The sequence below is a fragment of the Nesoenas mayeri genome (genome assembly GCF_963082525.1).
Source record: "Nesoenas mayeri genome assembly, chromosome: 2".
NCBI classification, from domain to species: domain Eukaryota; kingdom Metazoa; phylum Chordata; class Aves; order Columbiformes; family Columbidae; genus Nesoenas; species Nesoenas mayeri.
In genome coordinates this window covers 78754836-78778776 of record NC_137543.1, presented here as the reverse complement: position 1 = coordinate 78778776, position 23941 = coordinate 78754836, and the positions used below count along the sequence as shown (strand labels likewise).

General features: G+C 39.0%; 1 protein-coding gene across 1 annotated transcript in view; it reads right to left on the bottom strand.

Annotated features, from left to right (window-relative positions):
* The window catches only part of TRIO (trio Rho guanine nucleotide exchange factor), a 255207-nt gene that overhangs the window by 149341 nt on the left and 81925 nt on the right, over nt 1-23941 (bottom strand). The window contains exons 4-8 of the mRNA XM_080338767.1: nt 23712-23904; nt 22592-23104; nt 19402-19524; nt 7268-7459; nt 3796-3927 (exon numbers count right to left, since the gene is read on the bottom strand). Of these exons, the coding sequence (XP_080194893.1) occupies nt 3796-3927; nt 7268-7459; nt 19402-19524; nt 22592-23104; nt 23712-23904 (1153 nt within the window). The remainder of the gene's footprint in view (nt 1-3795; nt 3928-7267; nt 7460-19401; nt 19525-22591; nt 23105-23711; nt 23905-23941) is intronic.

Sequence of the window (23941 nt, the reverse complement as noted above, 5' to 3'; positions counted from 1 at the left end):
GTTACTTTCTATAGTCTAATATGAACTTGATGAATACATTCAGACCTCCAGACATAAACTTAGGACATGACTTGATCTGACATGATTTACAAATTCTAAATTATTACTGTTGCTGGTAAGCCAAAAGCAAGCTGCTGTTATGACAAACTTAAACCTGATTAAATCACTTCAAACCTTCCCGTGCAACACATAAAGATACTTATTTCCAAAACATGCTTAACTACTGATGCTGACAAGAAACATCAGTCATTGCTAATTGTTGTCTTCTCTGATTCAAACCACAGCAAAAGCATTCAGATTTACCTCACATGCTAATTAAAAGGCAATAACCCTGTATTATCTGGTCACTATTAACATTTAGCACTTGCCAAGGCTGTTGAAAGCATTTTTCATTCGTGTTTAACTATTTTGCATGAAGTTTAGAGAACTGCTAGAATTCAGTATCATTCAGCTATCTGTAAATAACTTTTCTAATAGTTCATCTGACAGGCAGGAAAAATCCATTCAAAAACATAAGACTGGAGTGTAAACAATAGTCTGATTCCACCAAATCAACACCATGTCAGAAACAGAAAATTTGTCAAGGCCTTCCCCCAGTGGCTATTTTCAACATTTTTCATTAAATCTAGGCACATTTTATAGTTGATATTCAGTAGTCAAACAGATATGAAAATTATTTTGTAATTATTTGTTTACATGTGACAGCCCCTTGTTCTGATTAGTTTATTAGCTTTCCTCTTTGGAGTTAACACAGTAAAGTCTTCTTCCTTCACAGTGTATGACTACCTTAAGATTTCAGTAAGATATCTAACTTCATTTATATATACATAACTTCATTTAATGCATGGCTCTTGGGTTTTCAAGCATACCAGTCACCTAAGCTTGTAAGCTAGTAACTTACTTTTCTAGTAATATACAGTAATTATCCTCAGTAAAATCTGACTGTCTAGTCTTAAAAGCATTTACTCTCTTTAAATTACTGTCTTCTACTTTGCAACCAAGTCATGTTGTCAAGACGTTGTAATCTAAAATGAATGATAAAGTGTTGTAATTTCCACAGTGTTCCTCTCTCTCTCCCCTCACTGTTCATTCATCACAAAATGAAAGAAGATCCGTGCTATAACAGAAGTCATACATCTAATAATGATAAGCAATAGTTCTGTAATAGCTTTACACAGAAAGACAACTCCATCAATCTTCAAAATGGAATGTGTGTTTATATAAGGCAAAACAAAACCTTCAGTACAGAGCAGAAACGTGACTTGTACACACACATACAACTACTATTTCTGCACCAATTCTGACTGCTAAAGACAATGGTATTGCTTTACCAGATGGGGAAAAGTAATGACCAGATGTTAAAAAAAAAAAAAAAAAGGCACCTAATCTTGTGGTTTGGGTTTTGTTTGTTTATTTGGGGGTTCCCTGTGTATGTATTTTGTTTGGTGTGTTGTTTTTTGTTGCATTGGTTTGGTAGTACCAATAAAGATTTTAGTAAAATCTCTAGCTATCCCAAAGTAAAAAGCTACAGCTTTGAAATCTTAAATAAATCTTCAAGGTATTTGCCAGAACAACCCTATAATCTACCCATCTAGTCTACTTTCATTATGCATCACCAGGAAGCAAACAGTATTTAGCATGGCAATCCATAGTACTTATTTACACTTAACAGCAGGCCCTAGTCCATTCACATCTGTGACAGAAAAAAAAAATTCCCACATTTTCACTTCAGTGCTTTATAATCACTATTCTAGATGGCCTTAGCCTCCCTATGCCTTGCTGCACTCTCATGGAGCACACACCCCAGATTGCCTCTCGTCACATAAATCTACTACAAATGGGCTACGTCTCTGTCCCTTATTTTACAAAGGGATCCTCCCAATGAAGAGAGGTTATAATGAAGAAATGAAGCCTTCCTACAAAACATGCTGTCAAGAATGAGTTAAAACAGGTGTGTTTAGTACGATCACAATTTTTATTACCAAAGGTGTGCTTCAGTATGTCATTAGATCAGTTGACATAGCAAGGTGGCATATATTGGGAATGGGGATATCAGTGTGTATTTTACACAAAAGAACAACAACTCATGTGAACTCTGGACATCTGACTCATGGTAACAAAGTTTATACAGGCCCTAAGATAGCAGGTATTCAAAACACCCTGTTTTGATATACTAACAATGAGACTGATCATCAGCACTAATCTTACCCTCCTTCATTGCTAAATGAAATGTGACCAGACTTAGTGAGGAATGGATTGAGAGCAGTCCTGAGGAGAAGGATTTGGGGATAACCCAGCAATGTGCACTTGCAGCCTAGAAAGTCAACCACATCATGGGCTGCACCAAAAGAAGCGTGACCAGCAGGTCAAAGGAGGTGATTTTCACCCTCCACTCTACTTTTGTGAGATCCCACCTGGAGTACTGTGTCCAGCTCTGAGGCCAACATAAAAGGGACCAGGGACCTGTTGGAGCAAGTCCAGAAGAGGGCCAGGATGATGATCAGGGGGCTTGAACACCTCTCCTGTGAATACAGGCTGAGAGAGTTGGAGCTGTTTAGCCTGGAAGAGGCTCTAGGGAGACTTTATTGCAGCCATCAAGTACCTATAGGTGGCCTACAAGCAAGCTGGAATGGGACTTTATACAAGGGCATGTAGTGATAGGTCAAGGAGTAACTGCTTAAACTAAAAGAGAGTACATTTAGATTAGATACAAGGAAGAAATTATTTACTGTGAGGGTGGTGAGACTGGAACATGCTGCCTAGAGAAGCTGTAGGTGCCCCATCCTGAGAAATGTTCAAGGCGAGGTTGGATGAAGCTTTGAGCAACCTGGTCTAGTGGAAGGTGTCCCTGTCCATGGCAGCGGGCTTGGAATTAAATGATATTCTGGTTCCTTCCAACCCAAGCTATTCTATGATTCAATGATGCAGTTGCACATAATAGAGCTGCTTCATCAAAACGTAGTTCAGTCTTTAATGTAATGTATAATTCACGATCATTAATTCAATCCCACAGGACCTCCTTTTAAAAGAAGGTGCAAGCTGTGACCTAAGCTATCCTGTGTCCACCCATCATTTTTTACCATGAGTTAATCAAATGTATAATTTCATGCAACTTTTGTGAGAATAGAAACTGCTGCATTTAAACTGGAAAAACATCAGTATGATTTAACAGAAAAAAATAGTTTTACCCTGTGATGAGAACAACCCTGGAAAAAGAAAGCAAGAAAAACTCAATGGGAAATACAGAAAATATCTGTTAGCTAATGGTGAAGTCAATACTCATTTGATTTCTTACTTCAGCCATCTAACACATGAGAGAGCTCTAAATTTGAAGAAAAATTATATGTACTGTAGTCATTGCTTTCTAGGCCACCTTCAGAATAAGTATTTTGTCTGAAGTTGTAAATTCAACTATTAGAAATACTAAGAAATATTATTATTTTATTGTGTGCAGAATCCAGGATTAGAGCAGCAGCACAGGATACGCAAATCTTACAATGCCAACTACAGAGGCATGCTGGCTCATTTAAGTGTCTTTAAGGTTGGCAGAACTAAGTTTGTACCACACACGTTTCCATCTTGCCTTTTAAATTTATTTCAGAAGATTAAGGGGAAGACTTAACACCTGACTTTTGAACAACAGTAGCAAAGTCCAGTATACTAAACTAAAAAAAGCCTGACACTTGAGTTTCCAGCTAACACACGGTGCAACAAGCAATGCCAGTTCATGGTCCAAACTTAACATTACACCATTATATCAAGTCAGCAACCTAAGAAAACAAACAAGACACTTACCTCAGAGTAAGCCAAGGTAATATGCTCATATATCCCTTGATGGTGATGGATAGCATCTTCTAAATCTTGCAGTTCTGAGGGAAGCTCCACCTCACCACAAGCTTTACACCATGAGTCCACATTGCTCATGTACTGCAGAAAAAAAACCAACATTCTGCTTGATTTGGGGTTCTATCAATAAGTACACTCACGCTGGCAATATACAAAAGGACTGGTATCTGTGTGACAGCCACTGAAAATATTTTTTTCAAGGTAAAATTTTTAGTGCATTTTTCTCTGAATTGAACCAAAATGAAGCTTCTATCAGAATAGAAGCAAATATTCAAGTTTGATTATGCTTGTACTGTTAGTCACATAGACCATTCTAAGCCATTCACAGACAGGCAGGCTTAGTTCTATGTTGTCAGCCTTCAGAACCAATTAAACTGTTTGCAATACTGATACTTCAAGTTTACTCCTTCTCCTTTTCTTGAGTATTCAGATAAGAAAAAGTTTACTTCACCCTGCACCTACCATTTCAGATACATGAAAGCCAATTAAGGTCTTGTCTACACAAGGAGGTAAAACATGCTACAGCCTTCAAGTCCAGACCCTCAGTACTTACCCATTAACTCCCTGTGCAGATACTCATAGCATCATGAGGTATCAGTTCACCTTTATGAAATCTTCAGAGAAAAACAAGTTACTTTGCACATGTGTGCACGGGCACACGCATGCAAAGAATTAATGGTGCACTGTTCACTGAAACATTCCATAATTATTAATATCTTTTGTTGGAAAGAGATCATCAAGGAGGCAAAGCAGTGTTAGAGGACAGCAAATTCACACCTCAGTCCCCAAAGCACTAACTTCTACACACCGAGAAGCACTAAATCCATTTGGCAAGCTCCTACAGCAGCAAGCATGTAAGGGATTTACAACTTAAGTGGGGGTCTCCTAGGACTAACACTGAACTTTGAGCACACAGCTATGTCAGCATAGCTACTCAATCAAGCCTTTCAGAGGAAATTGAGGATACTCTTCTGCAGACAATTCTCTTCTTGAGAATCTCTTCTGCAGACAATTTAAGTTATCTCTGAAGCTGGAGCTGTCTTGACAGACAAGAAATTGCCATCATAGCTGTATGCACAGCAGAAGTTCTGTCAACTTATTTTTGACAGCTAGGGGGCATGAATTTTATACCCTCATTATGCTAGGAAAGGAAAGAGGAAAAAAAAGAATCTGTTTTTCTAGTTTTTATAGCTGTTAAACTTAGTACAGCCAAGCATATGTAGTCTCTGTAAACTAAATTTATCCTCTATTCATGTCAAGTTCAAGTCTCCGAAGTTTTAAGAGACCAAGCTATTACTCTCATCATATATATCTTAATTCCGGGAGCACATGTCATCATTTGAGGAAAAAATAATCCACAGACCATTTCTGGCACTCCATTATTGTTTGAAAGCTCAGAGGAAGGGTGATAAAGTACCTAACTCTACAACACTTATTTAATACTAATTTGATCAGAACACAATTTTAAAAATCTCTCACATTAAGCTTTAAACATTAAAAGAGGCTCCATGTGGGACCACAAAGTTACAGCTCTTGCACCAGTCAGCAGGCACTGGCTGCTAGGTGCAGTCCTCACGGTGCCTGACAGTGGGCAGCGACATTGATCTGCCATTTGCAAACAAACACATGCATTCAAGAAGGGTCTGTTGTTTCTTTGGCTGCTTATTTTTAATCATCTTTTTATGTAGGTCAAACATCACCAGTCCCTAAAGTGGTCATTGCTCTCATTCCAAACCCTCTTTCAACTTACTGTCCACCGTTAGTGAAACAGCTACTGTATCATAGGCAGGTATCTTACAAAGCAACTATGACAATTTATTACAGTTAATCATAAAATGAAAACCACAGAAGGAGCAATTAAAAAGTAAATTAATCCCAACAGATGCTGCACTATTTTCTCTCATTCTTATCTTTCCTCCTGTTTACACTTACAGTTAGTACTGAAGGTAACACTAACCCTTACCACAGTTGCCCTGCACACACACACAAAATTTACTTCATTTGCTTATGAAAAAGGATGGCATTTGAGTCAATACCTACACCTAACTGTTCATGTCCCATCTCTCCTCTACATGTATAGCTGACAATGCTTAAATGTAAACATGAAAAACTCAAGCACTTAGAAAAACATCAATACTGATAAGGTACCACAGTGTCTATCAAATGCTTCAAGCTAGTTGCTGACTTTCTTTGTCTCCTTTTTATGTGGCTTTTCGGTAAAACCTGCTAAAATACTTATTATATTAGCATTAGTTTATATATTTTACCTTAGTCTGTCTAAGGACAGTTAAACCAATGTCACCACTAACATTACTGAAAAACAACTTGTATTTACATCTTTATATGTTCACATTTCTAATTTCTGGACATTTATGAAGTTGAATATCTGTGTAGCAGAAATCAGGAAAAAAGCTTCTTAAAATAAAGTATGCTGCCTCAGTTTCTGCAGTTATCAACTCCCAAGTGGTTCCTTCATTTATTCCAAATTAAAGTTATATCAGACGTGAGACTTTTTCTTGGATCCTATTTAGCAAGGCAAATGGAAATAAAAGTATCTACAGCAGCCATGCAGCACACCAGAACTTCAGTGAGCCATCAGCATCCAAGAACCTCTGCTCTCCAGATTCACTAGAGATGTGCAGAGCAGACAGTCTGTAACATCAATTGGTGACTCAACAGCACACACATAGTAACTCCTTCAGAACTGAATTCCCTTGAGGGAAAAACATTATTCACCAACAAGACTATTAACTTGGGGATATCTATTCCTATTTCCCCTACATATACCTCTTCTCTGGCAGTTACACATGGTTAATGACTCAATTAAAATAATTGGTATAGGCCTAGAGCTAATTTTTTCTTTTAATGTAGAAGGAATCTCTTACGAGATACTAAGTAAACATCTCCCACCACAATTTCAGATTCAGAAGACAGTTAATTAACTTCTCAACTTTCAGGCCGGTTCAAGTATAAGTTTTCTGTAAGCCATTACTACGAATTAAATCTTGACACTCAATGACTGACTGTGGTGGAATGGTGAGGACAACAGAACAAGCGGTGATTTCTGGATGTAGGAAAGCCACTATATCAGTACCGAATATACTATTTTTTTTCCTTCAAAACTTCACGTAGTTAAGCATTACGTCCACTTCATTTGGATTCATATAGCTAATTTAGCCAAGTTTTATCTTGCATTGGTATGGGCAAGACATTTTGTGGACAATATAAGGGCAACGGGCTGTCCTGAGGAGAACAAGTTTTTGTTTGAGTATCAGCCAAAAATCAGCAGAAATTAATGCTCTGGCTTTCTTGTCAACCTTCTCACTCACTCTCTTGTACTTCTGTCTAAATCAAAAGCACTCAAATGCAACTCACTATTCAAGCATGGAAAGTTTTGTTGGTGCCCTCCCCAGTCACTAACCTGTTCAGCTTTCTGATGGAAGATGGAGGACATATCCAGCAATGTGCTACGTTCATCCAAGGCTGCAGCAAACGCCTTCCATTCTTGCTCCAACTGACTTGCAATCTGTTTTATCTGCTGTGAAGCATAATGGCCAGACTCGACCAGGCGATTTGCTACTGACATGATGCGGTTTATGTTTACATACACATTCTATGGAAAAGAAGGAGGGAAAACACAGTGAAAGTCAGCAGACAACCTAAATACAGAGGTATACTTCTACAAAATTATTCTTTATTACAGTACTGCTTAATAGACTGGTTATACTGAGTTTGCGCCTGCCTAACTTTGGAATCTAGGTGTATCATGTAACAGCCTATCTGCAACATTGACAAGTGAGAAGGACAACTTGAAGGTTAATAGTCAGCTTAAACAAAGTTGTATTGTCCCACTATTATAGTGAAGATGAAGAGCTAACCACATTTTGCAACAGTTTCAATAAGGAGGTTTACAGATATTCAAGTCAAAAAGACATTCAGTAAAATATACAGCAAAATCAAAGTATAATTAGTAAGCACTTGATCTATCCATGGCTTGCATGTGTGCAACATCACTCAACAAAACTTTACATCAACTTCTGAAAGTATTTCTACGGTCTATGTAACAAAATACAGAACTCCGAGTTCTAGAGAGTTCAACAGTTTTAGATTTTATTTTCCTGCCACTAAATTGACTTAGAGCTAGCATTGAAAACAAGACAAGGTCAAAAATCAGATTCTCTAGCATACTGGCATTACTCACTGGTGGTTCTTAGACCCTCAATTTTTTTTTTTCCTTTTAGCTAACATATGCATTTTGGCCTAAAGCATCTAAAATCTGTTCTTGTTCTGATTCTGTATGAACAAACAATATTTTTCAAAGGAAGTAGTCAAGAGTTTCTGATTATTGCAAAGCCAGAAACAAGAACATCTTCACCACCAACAGGATTCTGAGTTGCTCTTCCAGAGCTACATGTATATAATGCTGAGTCGACACTTCTTTCAGTTGGGCTGACTCTCATAATTCTACATGAAGTTCTTCGAATCACAGGATTGTTGAGGTTGGAGATCACCTAGTCCAACTCCTCTGTTCAAAGCAGGTTCAATCAGCATGAGTTGCTCACGGTCATGCCCAGTGAGGTTTTGAGAACCTCTGAGGATGGAGAGACCACAATCTCTCTGGGCAACCTGTTCCAGTGTTTCTTATGTTTAAATGGAATTTCTTGTGTTTCAACTTGTGCACATAACCTCTTGTTCTGTTACTGGATATCATGAAGAAAAGTCTCATTCTGTTTTCTTTGCTCCCTCACATCAGATATTTATATTTGTATGAAAGCAAGATCCATCCTAAGCATTCCTTCATCCAGAGTAACCAATCCCACCTCTCTCAGCCTTCCTTGTACAATACAAGCACACCATAAATGTACTTCATAGAAGAACTTGGTCATGGTGACTTCCTAGAAAGGCAATGAGAACCTTCCACATTAATGCTGTCCTGCAGGCATGCTGATTTGTGTGTGTACACTTAGAGCAACCCCAGTTCAGCCCTGTTTTGTTGATTACAGTGTCCCTTTTGTTCACACCATAGCAGATCCTCTGCTTGCCAACACAGTCTACCTCTTTTCTCTCTCCCATCCTTCTTAACCTAAAGCTATTCTTACCAGGTTATGCAGCCTGCTGGCAAAGACACTTTTGTCCCACTTAGATGAACAGAGATTCTTCATCCTTAGAGAGATAGTCTTATGGTAGTAGAAACCAAAACCCTGTTGCCAACATCAGGACAATAAACAGTTGTTGACCTGCAGGATCCATCTACCCTCACACAAGCAAGATTGAGAAGAAAACCATCCCATGCCCTTGGCCATTGTCTCTCAAGCCATGTAGTCGTGCTTGAGACTTTCCAGGTCACCCCTGGCAGTATCGCTGGTGCTCACATGGAGGAGCATCAGGGAGCAACAGTCTGAGGGCTAGACAAGCTTTGTCAGTCTTTCCTCACCATCCCAAATTCGAGCTCCCAGCAAGCAGCAAACTTCCACAGAGAATGAGTCAGGCTGCCAGACAGGGGCCTCTGTTCCCTGCAGAAGGGAGTCTCGCATTACTTTCACTCGCCTCTTCTTTTTGGTGCTCCTCTGTAGCTCAGACTTGGGTGGCACAGATGCCTTATTTGATAGCTCCCAGTTCCTCTTCAGCTGTGAGGTCAGTGAACCTATTCTGTAGCTGCAAATCTTCAGGTGGAGCAGAAACTTTCTTCCTAGTACCAGCAGCCATTATCTTCCAACCTTCATCATCATGGGAGTTTTCACTTCCCAAACAGACAGGCACAGTCTCTGCCTGACCCTTCTCCCTTCAGTACAGTTGGTAGTTTGGACTCTGGAAGCTGGAGAGTGTTGGAAAAGATCTGATCAATCTCTTCTCATTGTCTCCGATGCTGTGCAGACCGCTAACCTCCTCCTGCAGCTCCTTCACTTGCTGACACAGATCCTTAATAACTGCACACCTCCCATGGGCAAGGAAATCATCTCCTGCTGCTCCAGCCTTGGCAAGAGGCCACAGGCATTCCCTGCAGTGCCGTATACTCCTTCTGGAGCTCCCTGTGGGTTGAGACCTCTGATGTTACAGGAATAGTAAGTACAGCAGTAGCTGGGGACCGTACCCTGGTGTGCATCACCACCATTGCCAAGGACATGCATGATGTTCTGAGCAGAGCTGCTGGCTCCTTCTGCACGAACTATAGCACAAAATGCTACATCCATTGGCTGCTTCTGTTAGCTGCACTTGTTCTTGCCTATATCCTAGAAATCCACATGTGGGGTCAAACTGCCAAGCACCATCACACAGAACAGCTGGGAAGAAAATGAACACCATTAAAATCTCAGTGTTCTGCGGTGAAATATTTTTCCATCTTGTCCATGTAGTAAATGTCACAGAGCAGTTAGCTACCTGTCAGCAGCAGCAGCACAACCTTCCCCAAGCAAGGGTTGAAGAACTGAGTCCAGTGAGCCAGGAGGCACAGAACTGACTGCAGCAAGCCTCAGTAGAGGCCACACATCAACAAGCGACACAAGAACAAAACTTGAAATTGCTGGAAAGCTGTATGGTTATATTACTGTTGAAAGATGTGACAGGCAAGCTGTGCCAAAATCTGATGATACCCTGGCCAGTAAGAGTGGTCAGGGGAGAACGCTGATACATGGACACCCAAAGCCATGTGGACACTGAGCATCTGAGATGGAACCATCATCTGTTGGTGTTGAGCCACTGCCCAGAGCCTGACACTGGCTGGAGCAAGTGTTGCAGTTCCTCTAGGCCACACCATGCTGACTGATCTGAGTGGTAATTGGCATGGGTTTCTATTAATTGTAACTGTGTGCATGTTTGCAAGCAGGAGTATAACTGATACAGCCTACGCTTCAGCTGTTTCACTTAATAAACAGAGCATAAGCAGTGTCATGTTGGCTGTTTTTACTTCCTGCACAATACTACCTGTTCATCTTTAGGCTACCTCACACATCTCTGCTCTCCTTCTAAGCACAGCTGAACAACTGGAAAAGAACTACTATTTCCAACAAATTTTACAAGACTGGAGAGCATTTAGGCCTAAATGAATCCAGAAAGCCATTACATGGTCTTTACAGTGGCGGGAAAAAACAAAACAAAACAAACCAACAAGTGTCAGAAGACAAAACAATAAAGGCTGTATTAGATTGCCATTCAAACTGTGTATCACAGTAAAGAAATTTTGGAAATTCTGGAATGTCAGTTAGATATGAAGGACAGGACACCATATATGTGAAGGTAACTCAAAACTGAGCTCTGGTTAAAAAGTATTCATTTTCCCATGGCAATTGGACTTCACAAGTATGGAAGATTACCTCTTGTATGGATATGAATTAAAATTCTGACAGCTGAATACTTTCTAAGCTCAAAAACAAACAAACAAAACACAACAAGAAAGAATCTTGTATATAATGATCTCAACTTTTTTTTTTTCCCCACCCTTATATCCATTACTACCTGCTATATCTATTAAAGGTTTAAGTTTCAGTATTCTAGCATGCAGTGGCCAAAAAGAGACATATTTAGTTAAGGAGGAAAAGAATCTCAAATAGCAACTCACTACAACTGGACTGCTGGACTGTCTTTAACTGATCCTTGAAGGTTAACAAATTCTCTTCAATTTTCTAAAAGGACAAGCAGGTCCACTGTCATTATTATATGACAAACGCATATTTTGTGCACTGCTTGGGAAGCTGGTGCTCATTCCCAAGAGACTGACATCTTATTCACTGCATGGATTTACATCCTGGCTTTATTTAAAGAAACAACAGCTACCAGGTAATCACTATTAACAACTTCTTCAGCCATTTCATTTACACCATGCAAATCCACATGAAACATCTGCAGCTTCTAAACACATAGCAACTGTCTAAAAAGTGAAAGGCTCCAGTAATACTGCATTCCTTCCATTGTGTTACACAACTACTATAACAACACTAAAAACGAAACAATTCAAGTTACTGCATTACAGTACCTATAAGTAAGTACACAAATGTAGCCAGCATGATTACTTTCTCTCATGATGCCCTTTAGCCAGAAGCTGAAAATACATCTTACAATATCTGGAAAGCTCCTCATTGCAGAATTATTCCCTAAAGGAAGTGCACATGTAAAAAAGTATTACTCAGCAAGGCAACACAGATTAGTAGACTTACACAACCCACAGTGTGCTGTGTCATCCTTTGGTGTGTGCCTGAAAGACAAGTACACAGGGGAAAATACAGGTGACAGCTTTCCAGCTTAACTGAACTTCTATCACACTCAATAGAAAATAAAGCTGGTTGGTGCCCTGAAGCTTTTATTTTATTTCCTAATTTTCCCAGATCCATTTAGAAAATGTTTGTTTAGCTCTAAGATTTCAAACTATTTTTCTGATGCAGAGATTACTATTAAGGATTCAGTGTTAAAAACAACCACTTCAGTGACATGGTCTATAAGCCTCATAATTGGCAGCCCTATATAAACTGTAGTAGGTTTCAACTATTAGAGCCACAAAGTTGGTGAAGGGTTTGGAGGGGAAATCGTATGAGGAGCAGCTAAAGTCACTTGGTTTGTTCGGCCTGGAGAAGAGGAGACTGAGGGAAGACCTCATGGCGGCTACAGCTTCCTCACAAGAGGAGAAGGAGCGGCAGATGCTGATCTCTTCTCTCTGGCGACCACTGATAGAACCTAAGGGAATGGCAGGAAGATGTGCCAGGGGAGGTTTAGGTTGGACATTAGGAAAAGGTTCTTCCCCCAGAAGGTGGCACTCACAGCTCCAAGCCCGACAGTGTTCAAGAAGAGACTGGACAATGCCCTCAGACACATGGTGTGAACTGTGGGTTGTCACATGCAGGGACAGGAGCTTGACCTGATGACCCTTGTGGGTCCCTTCCAACTCCAGACATTCTAAGATTTTATGATTCTATTCGTCTGTGATTTAAAGGTTTTAGCAACAATTTACAAATCACCTGTCACTTCACATGCAAATGGCCACCAAGACAAGGTGTAGCATTGAAGTATGAAATAACCACTGTTTTAATGATTAAATTGTTTTCTGACATCTATTTTTGCTCTTGCAGCAACAGCAAAGCTCTCAGTTTGGGAATCCAAACTTCAAAGATGAGGGCTGGAGAACAACTAAAGGTATCACCTGATGATTTCCCTTGGAAAACACAAACAAGCAAACAAAAAACCCCAACAAAACACAACACAAAAACCCAAAGCAAAACAACAACAAACAAAAAACCAAAAACAACAAAGGAAAATAAACACAAACAAACCCCCATACAGTCAGCAACATCCAGACCACAATTAAGCAAAGTGTTTAACCTGTTCTACAAAAATCCTCAAAATATTCTCAGGTAACTAACCATTGCTATTAGCGCTGGAATGAGTGAAATATAATTTCACTCTAATTTTCTTCAAATTTATCATCTCTCTTTCCTTCATTTTTCATTATGGATCTTCAGAATCTTAGTGCAATACTATATAGTTCAACATATACACCATCTTCTTACCTCTTTTACTTTTCACTTATGTTCACTTTCCCACAGTAGATGCAAAGGCCTTCATCCGTGCCTTATAGCCACATCATTTTAATCTGGATGTTCCCCATCGCAACATTAAGTATGGAGCTCTAAACTGGATCTAATTCTCTAGTAGGACCAACGGAATCAGAGCAATTTCTTAACAAATCTTAAGTTCAGCTCGCCCAATAAGTACCAAGAGTGAAATAAAATTTGCTTCTTTGCAGTAACGCCACTATCTATTCCTTTACTTCATGATCCATTGATATGAACACACTTGTTGCTGTATTAACACCTCATCAGCTGATTGCTTTTCAAAGTGTATTTGTTTCTGCCTTCTGGGTTGCACATCCAGACTGTCCTAATACCATCTTGTTGACTTTTGAATGTTCCTTAGAAGCTGGAAATAGCCTGAACTCATTTTGCCTTTTTGGTCTTTTCTCAGGTTGGTGGCATCCAGACATTGCATCTAAGCATTAACTGGTCTAATAACTGTAAGATTCCCTAACAGACGTGCACTCAAAAAGACCACCCTCCCAGTCTGACTAAGATCCACAGCTGTGCCTTCCTTGAACTTCAAAGAACAAAAATCTATGGTTTGCTTAAACTATAGTTATTCAGAACTCAAATTAATACATTTTACCTACTCTACTCCCATCCCCATTTAGAGTCTTTACCTTGTCTATTAAGGATGTTAGACTGGTTGGACAGTTAAAGGACTTTTACCATTTAACTTTATTTTTTTTACTGAAAACCTTGCCTGAGCAATCTATTAGTTTAAAAAAAACAAAAAACAAACAAACTCTAACTGAAACAACTCCACCCACACAAAAAAACCCAACAACACAAACCAGACATTTTTCCTCCAAGACAGAAGAGCTAGATTACTACTGTTTAGCATTTTGCACAAAGATTTTTGTGAAAATCTGTGTTTCAAAGTAATCTGAGAAAGAATGCATAATTCACAACCTGTGGTCTTGCTCTCATCTGCTGAAGTCTCAGACGACTCAGGACAGTCTAGAATTCACATGGTGCTTAAGTCTATTTCAAGTGACAACTCAGTATGGTGACAAAAATATATATTTAAAATAAAAAGAATGTCAAGAATGAAATATAAGGGTAGTGCAAAGGAAAAGGGCGAAGTCACACTAGCTGTCAGCTAAACTGATTTTACCATACCTGACCTTCTTAATGTTTTCATTTGTATTAGTCCCTGTGGCTGGACTTGAGCAAGCTAAGCAAGTCACCTTACTAAGTTTTAACTCTGCAAACTCAGTGATATTCAAGTGTTGCATTCGTACTTCTATTTTAACCTCCCAACACCCTCACCAGTGCTCATTTCTGGCACTCTTTTTTTTTTTTTTAATTACATTTATTATTTTATTACTACCTTGATAAAGTGGTTTAGCATATATATGCAAACAGCCTGTTCTGAAAACATGAATAAACAATATGCTTACAATTGACACAGGACTTTTTGGATTATGGTTAATAAACAGCTTCTACTGATGGTCCTGTCAGCCCTGGGACAAGAAGTAGTCATAGCACACCCTTCAATAGTAGCCAGTGTCAGCTTTCTCCAAAGAAAGTTTCCATTTGCCTACACCACTTTCCAATCATTTGACCCTCACTAGTGCAATGAGGGGCAGAGTTAAGCTGCAATGAAAGCAAGGCCATTTGGTCGAGCAAGAAGAGTAAAAGCAAATATTCAGGTAGATAACATCCTCCTCCTCATCCAGGTTTCACATGACTGCTTTTGTTTTCCTTGTGTCCCAGAAAGTGTGTGGAAAATGGCAGGAAAAAGAATGGACAGACACAGAATCAGTTGCTCCCACTCCTGCATGTAAGACTGACTAATCAGTAGAATCATGGGTACTTTGTTTTTGCAGTTCAAAAACTTGACAGATAATTTTTGTATTTCAACTCCTATGATGCCTTATTTGCAAGTTTCTCCCTTAAAAGGTACTAAAAACTGGTTTTGAGAAGTGAAGCATTGGTTTAGTCACCCAAATAAGAACTTCAAGATGAAACCGAGTATTGCTTAACTCAAATAAATCTCAGGAGTTGACAACAGCAATTTACTGTTGCTGAAAGCAGGCCTTTTAAATTGTACTGAAAAGTCTATCCTCAAGTTTAGAGAGGAGAATCACTGTGAGTTTATTTTTCCCCAGTTAGGGAACAAGTGATCTATTTGCCCTATAAAGACACAGCCTTGACATTTCTCAGTGCACAGCCTCTTGAATTCTGTAACAGCAGGTCACATACCTAAAGTTGCATATGTGAACTGTCTGTCTTTCAGAGAGCAGTGTTTTTAGCCACTGTCTTGGTTTTGTTAAAAACAAGTTTCTCTTTCGGTGAATTTTGCCTGTCAGCTAAAGCCTTCATATTAGCTGCATTTTCCTGGAGAACCAGACACATGTTTTGGTAAAACCTAGCAATGGAATGCAAACTTATTGATAAGCATGGATGGACATCTCGCGAGAGGGGCGATGAGAAACAAGTGACCAAGAAACTGACCAACTGTGTATAACATTCCATTCCCATGAATACTTCATATAAAATGGGAGATCACGAGGATCTCGCCCCTTTTTTCTTATGGCCGACATTAGGAGAGGACCTTGCTAGTCATCCCTGCGAACTGAGGCCTAGTGACAGACTGAATCCAGCTCCGGTTGGCTGCAGAGTATAATCCAGGACTTTGGGTGCCAGCTCTGCAGTTGCTGAGACTTTCAAGATTGGTTTTGTATATTTTGTATTATTTTCTCTATTCTTATTAGTAGCATTAGTAAAACATCTTTAATTTTTTCCAACTCTCTCCTCTCTGTTCTTCTTTTCCTCCCAATCACCTCTCCTTAGTGGAAAGGGGGGAGAGAGAGGGGCAAGAAAGGGAAGTGGGGGGGAAGAGGGGTTAACAATACATCTGCCAGGGTTTTATTGTCACCCCGCAATCTTAACCCTCGACAGCCACATTGGCCTGTGTGTTTAGCAACGGTAAGCAAACGTATGTCTATCTTCAGTGGGCACCATTGCACCTATCCAGCTTTTCTCTGGGACAGTTTAATTGCAATCAAAACCAGTCTGTGTATCAAGCTTATGACTTTCATGAACTTATTCCTATTACCTTGAAGTGCAACCACATAAGACTATCACATACTGAATACACAAGATTCCTTGATGTATCACGTGCTAATGAAACTGCTGAAAGTACAGTTAAATTTTGTTCCCCAATTAATTCTTCACCTTTTCTTTACAACATTTGGTTTAAACTTCCTACTACTTTGTGCTGTAATACTGAAAATCAGATTCCTAACCTGGCAGAGAGCCATTACAAGGTAAAAAAGAAATATTCAACAAATCCTCTTTGTCCTTGATGTATCCCACTCCTGCTCATGACAGGAACTAAGTAGCTTTCAGAATGGTTTACACCCAGGTGGCTCATTTCAGACTGGAAGAGCCGATTAAAACTTTGGCATCTCACCCAAAGGCTGTCAGTCTTTCTTACCCGAGTTTGGTTTAACAGCTGCAGAAGTTGCCCTCCTGCACCTCTCAGAAAGCCAAGCTGCTACTTGGGAAGGAAGGGGAGATGGGAGAGCCAGCTATTGACAGAGGGTAGCACCTGCTGGGAAGGGAAGCATGAGCCCTGTGGCAACCACAACTTGTTGGGAAAAGCAGCTGCAATGTCAATTATCAGGGTTACGCTGTGAGCAAGTGCAAGAAGTTGCATTTAGCTGCTTCGGCAGCATTTATCCTTTGAACAGTCCTTCCCCACCTAAAGCGAGACTAAGGAAACCGTTCAGAAAGCAAGATCTATTAGGGTCCAATTAGGGCCACAATTGAATTCAAGACTTTAAAGTTTCCTGTATATAATAAACCTTATACATAGTTGCCACTCTTCCTTCCTCTACCCCATCCAATGGAATAAATTTGCATGGCTGTAGATTGGTTAAAAGTTAAATTCCATCTCTAGTGTAAGAGCATTCATGTATGGGATCTTAACTCTGATTACTGAAGAGTTACACTGACAGGAATAGTGAACAAATAGTAGCTTCTTAAGCTTGGAGTGTATGTGAAGAGTGGTCATGGAGAAACTGTACATGCTTGCAGTAGTTAAGATTGCTCAGCATTTTTCCACTTAAAAGCTAATGAAATATAAGGTCTGCCAAAATTCAATCAGTTTACTTTTTTTTTTTGTTTTTATGTCACATTCAGTTTAATCTTTCCCCTAATCCACATGTAAGGGTTTTACCATTTAACCAAATAAAACCCAGAAATTCTTACTGCTGCTTAAATTAAAACCAGGGACTGATCATTTTGAATTTGTATTTTCCCATTCTGTGCCAACAAACCACTTTGGGGGGGGGCTATGCTACAGAAACACAGAGAAAAACTGCAGCTTGTTTTTCCCCTTTTGAATATTTGGACTGTTTAATTTGCCTCGAATTCACCCGGCTTCTTGCGTGCTTCAAGAAATCATTGTACAGGCTGAGAAGTCATCCTCTGTAATTAATGCATTTGACTACTACAGGCAAAACAAAGATTAGAAGCAGAAGACTAACAGCAAAAACAGAGCAGTAGAGATTATGCTACATCACTCAAGTGCTTCCTACTGTCAATAACATCTGAACAGTATGGAAATATGGGGGGGGGGGGGGGGGGGGAAGTAATCCAGTTTGAAGAAAATAGGACAATAGTGACTAATACCAGGACAGGCTGACAGAAGAAGAATTTAACCTTTAGAGTATAAACCCAAAAATTGCCTGGAAGGCCATCCAAACTAGTAAATTCCTAAAGTAATCTCATGTCAATAACACCTACTGTCCTTCTGCTCTACTTCATATGCAGAGCAATGAGCAACAATGAGGTACTCCACAAAGAAACAAATCCTCGTGCCCCTGGAGTGAACCTATACCTCCCAAACCTAATGGTTAAAATTACATCCATATATGATGTTACTTAATTTAACATTCCCCAGCACTTGCTTTACTGCTTTCAAAAAATTCATATTGAGATGTATTTTTTAAAACTTTTTGCAAATACAGCTGACTTGCAAAAGAAGAAAAGGTACCTTCTCTATTTGTGTTCTATTGCCTTAACTATAGCTATACCATATACAAGAGCTGCCTTACTAGTCCTGCCATTATTTCAGCAACACCCATAACCTAGGTAAGTTTACTTTGCCACTCTCTCGTTCAACAACTAATAGTCCTGATCTACAAAACACCCTCTTGCAAGAGTTGATTGTTTCCACCATACTATAATTCAATTCCCATCCTTGGACTGCCAAGGATGTTAAACTTGAACAAGACTGGTACTGTTCTACCTTCATTAAGCTGACAGCCAGGAACTGGATTCAGGCCCAGACTCCCAAAGTTATTTAAACACCTCCAATCCTCCTAGTGAAGAGGACCTGAAATGTACTTGAACATTTAGTCCCCCTGTCCATACAGGAATTCATGAAACTGCTTTTACTCACTGCTGGTTAAAATCCAAATTCTGAATTGCAGCCTACTGATACTGCATCCTAAGATCATACTAAAAAAAAATTGTTTGAGCTCCACTCTACTGTGCCAGAAATAAGAAGTGTGGCATCTTAAAAATATAGAAAATTATTACACCACTATTACACTTGTTGACTATTGCTTCTCAGAACTTTTTGTCTGAATTGCAATCTATTCAGAAGATCCTGAGAACTATTTCTTTCTGTATAGAGCACTAAATTCCACATTACACAGGATTCTCTTCAGTTTCCTACAAGACCGCAAGCAGTACTCAAACACACATCCCAGGTTACAGAAGTTTGGATGCTTATATTTGAGAAGTGCTGAGGTTTGAATACCACTGTTTGTAAAAATAATTCTGTTGCTTGATCACGCTACCTCTGTACTTAGCTACCCTTATTTTCCTCCTGTGTGTTTTGTAATTTCACTGCTCAAATAAAAATTGGTACTACTCGTAACAGAAGGAATAATTTATGTGTATGATTTACAAATTCTACCTTAACATAGAGCAAAGAGACAATGTGTCAGTGCTGTGATGTGAGGCCTTTTCTTACCATACAGTTCATGGCAAAGTGATTGTGCTGTGTCTGAAGCTCCATCGCGTGGGGGTGACTGGTTCCAATCTCTGTGTAGCTGTTCAGAAACAGACCTTTGTTGTGTGTAATCCAGTCAAACATCTACAAGAAAATATACAGGAAAAAAAAAATAGTCATTCTTTATGGCAGAAATCACAGACAAGTAATGTGAGAAATCCACAAATACAGAAGACAAAAGGCGTTTAAGGCCATGAAAATTAACACTGATGTTGTTAATTGTTGAAAATTAACATTTACTGTTGGAAGTTACCATACATTTTAAACAAAGCATTGCTGAAATCTGACTTACTAGACCAAACAGCTGAGGCTGTTAAATCTTTACTACAGGTGTTTATCTCAGCAACCTACAGTAAAGTCATAATGAAAAAGTCAAGCTTCATTATTACAAAGAAGTCATAATAAACAAACAGGCTTGGAGCACCACCCTGAGTTACCAAGCTTTTATGTTCTCTAGTGCCAGCATTTCACGATGTCAGCAGCTTACTAATTTAGAATGAAAATGGCAACTCATGGAAATTAAATATAAATCCATTCTTGCTGATCAAGTACTTCAGCAGTAAGTTTAAAATTTTTAGTTAATAACTTTATATCAGATTTGAAAACCACTTTTCTACTGCTAAACGAATTAAGAAACTATACTGGAGCATAGAGTTACACATTACCTTCTTTCAGACATGCTTAGGGATAATCTTTATGTGTTTGGCTTTTTAAAAAACATATATATATTTTCATATTCAGACAATTTTTAGGAAAGACCTTATCTGACAATGACCACTAATGGAGGTATACAGGTATGTTAATAGTGGCAGTGGAAGACAAATTATTCAAAGACCAAGCAATACAGCGAAAGACTAAGTTTAACACAAACACACGCATCCCCCAATGGTCTGGAAATCTGTGCTGTATCTCAGCTCAAAAGATCCACCTACTCTCTGGATAAACTTAAAAAGATTGTTCAGAAAAAAACGGTAGCAATGAGTATTAGGTACTCATTTAAAGATCTTTTAAAATATGCTGGCTCTCAGAGCAATATTGTGAAATTCATTATTCCACCCAGGTACATGACAAATCAAATTATAAGTAGACCACAGTATGGTAAAGATTGTAAACCAAAAAAGTTTCAAAGACTTAGAAAACTGAGACAACTGACCTCATATTCCTAATTTTTTCAGGTTTTTATCTAGATTACGGTGAAGATGTGTTAGAAAATTATTCAAAACAGACATTGGTCCTGCTTGTGACCACCTTTCTCTAGGTAGTCTGACTTCAGGTATTCACAGGGCAGTTTCAGTCGGATTTCCCCCCACCTTGCCCCTTTTATCTTTCTCTTCTGAACCAGCACAGATTTCTTATGCAAAGAGCTGTGCAAGTCCTCAAAAATCAACACATCTGTTTCTCCCCATCCAATGGACTTTATTTTTTCAACGAAGATCCAGTCCTGTCCTACACCTAACAGAACCCCATGGACATACACTGATAAAGAATCCCTGAGCTTTGAAATTTAATCTGACACAAGCAATAAAATAAAGGCTGCAAGTAGATTAAGGCAAGGGCCTTAATCCAGAAGCAAGTTGAGATACTACATTAACATGTTTTTTAATATTTTTCTATGGGTTGACGAGATAAAATGCCAGCTATGCTAGATTCTATCAATTCTATTTTGAGGTGCCTAACATTTCCCTCTATTTTGAAAGAAAATTGCATTAATTTAATATAACTTATTCTTCGAGTCAGGAACCTAGAAAATACAGATAAGAGTTTATGCAACCACATGGCAGGACAGAGATCAATTCCACTGGTTTGACTATTTCACAAGGAGTTTCTTAAAGCCCAAGTTACGTAGGCAACTTTTAGATGAGTAAACGAAGAACGGATCTTTCAGTACTACATGAGCATCATCAAAATGTATTTTGTTCATGCTGTAATAAAAAGTAATTAATGATGTAATTAAGTGGCTGAAACACTACTAAAAACTATTCTGGGCCTGAAAGAGCAATACTAGACAAAGAGCTTGTTATTTTCTAAATAATTTTGTAACTCTAAATTCACTTGACCAGATTTTTTTCAACTCTTTACATGCCCCTGCTATTTTCAGCTCTACCCATTCAGTAAACACTTACTTTACATGGAACTTTAAAATAATTATTTATTTTTTAAACACAGCAAAATACATTAAGAGTAAAGAAAGTCCCTGAACTGAAACGATCAATGTAAGGGAAAGTACAGGGGAAGAAGGAGAAAGGAGAACATATATGTTTGGTCTTCTTTTATTCTTCTCAATGCATCTGCTTATGACCATTACTGGTTCAACAAAGACCTTTGATCTCACCCAGTTCAGGCATTGTCACATATATTATTTTAAGAAATCTGACAAAGACCATACTTATCACTGGACTGCATAGTCTAGCCACTTCTCCCAGATTAAAACTCGCCTCCTCTTCCCTAATACTATTTGTTCCATGGTATCAAGTTAATAATACGCAAAACCATTCTAGATGAAAATAGACTTTATTTGAGCTCATCTAAAAATGCACTGCCTGTCATATTTCCTCTTCAAATTCCATGACAATCAAGGGCTTTCTCATTTGAAGGGACTGGTTAGATCAAAATGTTCTGAGATCACTCAGTCCCCTGTTAATGACATATGCACTGTCAAGAGAGATACATCAGTTTTTAGCCTGGAACTTTAAATCCCGCATCAATGAAGCAGTTCCCCATGTCAGCCCCTTCAGACTTTGTCAACTGCCTGTCACTCGGATCCCAAGGGTCACTCTAAAGAGACCAATGTAGCCTTTAGTCATCTGTATTTATATAGGATACAGCATTCATCCTCACTTGATGCATGCAAAAGCATCTGTCTGGAATAAAAACTCATCAAAAGCTTAAAGTCACTACCATTTAAAATTTTCTTTGGTGAGAGCTACCTGCGTTCCTTACAGCTTAGAATTACTACTCCATCTCCTTTATTCCAGGAGACAGTTACTCTCAATCAAGAAATCCTTCATTTCTCATTAAATGGCTAGTGAGTAACTCTGAAGACAAAAAAAGTTACAATTTGCAATTATCCTTGATACTACTTTCAAGTCTGTCAAGCTTTGTTCTCGTCAATGGCAGCACCTGTTCATACTCCCCTCGCCCAACCTCTTACCTTTTCAGCATCCTGCTCAAACAGCCTGAGCTGAAAACATTGGTCCAATTTCAATTTCCTCACATGCCACATCTGATGCAGATGCTGCCGTGTTGAGTGCAGCCGGTCCAGCATGGTGGATACTTTGGGTAAAAGGTTCTGTAAGTCTGCATTCCCTGACCCAGAGTTCTTTTTGGGGAAGCTATCACTGCTCTGTATCCGCTGGAGCAGCTTTTGTCCTTCCACATCAAGGTCCTCAATAGGGGCCTTAATGACTTTCTTTTTTAATTGTGAATGCTCTTCTATCATATTGCGAGCACCTTCCAGGTCCTGAGGCATTTCCTTTTTCGACAATATATCTTGCAATTCCTCCAGTCTGGACAGCATATGGGTTGCATTGCTAATGTAGTCCTCAAAGGCAACTCTGATTTCTATCCACTCCTCATGGTTGTACTCCAAACAGCCATCAAATTCTGGGGTTAGCTGAGAAGGATCAACTACTTTGGTAAGGCCTTCCAGAGACACCATATTTGTCTGAAAAAGAAAAATGAAAATCAGAAAATTCTGTTACTGAAATAAATTTGAAATTTTCTTTCAATTCTTTGTTCTCTTCCTAAGAGCTGATCCTTTTGTTCATGAAGACCACATGACTTCTTTTCAAATATCAATCCTGATCAGTCTCCTATCTTGCAGGTATTTCTCCAAATAACAGAAATACCCATAAGGAGAAAATAGCAACCACTCAATTGCTGTTCTGATTAATTTTTAACTTCATGCGTTGTCAAGCAGGAGGAGGATAATAGTGAGGTTCAGTTAGCTGCTTTGTTCTGTACAGGATGCTGCTGAAATCACCATTACCACAATGCAAACAAAAGGATGAAATCTAACTTTTTACCATTAGGGGTAAAACCCTAATTCCATCTTTTTCACACTCAAAAAGAGAATATAAATTACAACATGCACAACTACCTGGCCTAAGTACGTGAAGAAAACCACATTCCACCTACTGTCACTGCCCTAATGTAGCTCTCCTCTCATCTAGAACAAAATTTATATGACAGTTTTCAAGAAGCTGATCAGTAGTGAGCACACTTAAAACGATTAAAACAAAAGTAAATTTGTATACCATAGGGGAAATTACCTCAAACTCAAACTTAGAGCTGCCAAAGTTAGTCCTCTGTTTCTGCCAGAAATTGTCTGGCTTGATTATCAGTGCAACATGAATACAACACGGAAAGGATTCCTGTAAAATCTTGAGCAGAGGCTTTATGGAGTCCCATTTTGACCCACGCATATCTACAATGACGGTGAATCCTCGTTTACATACTTCCTCGCTGCAGAAGAAAGAAGAAAAGGTTATCAAGCAAGAGT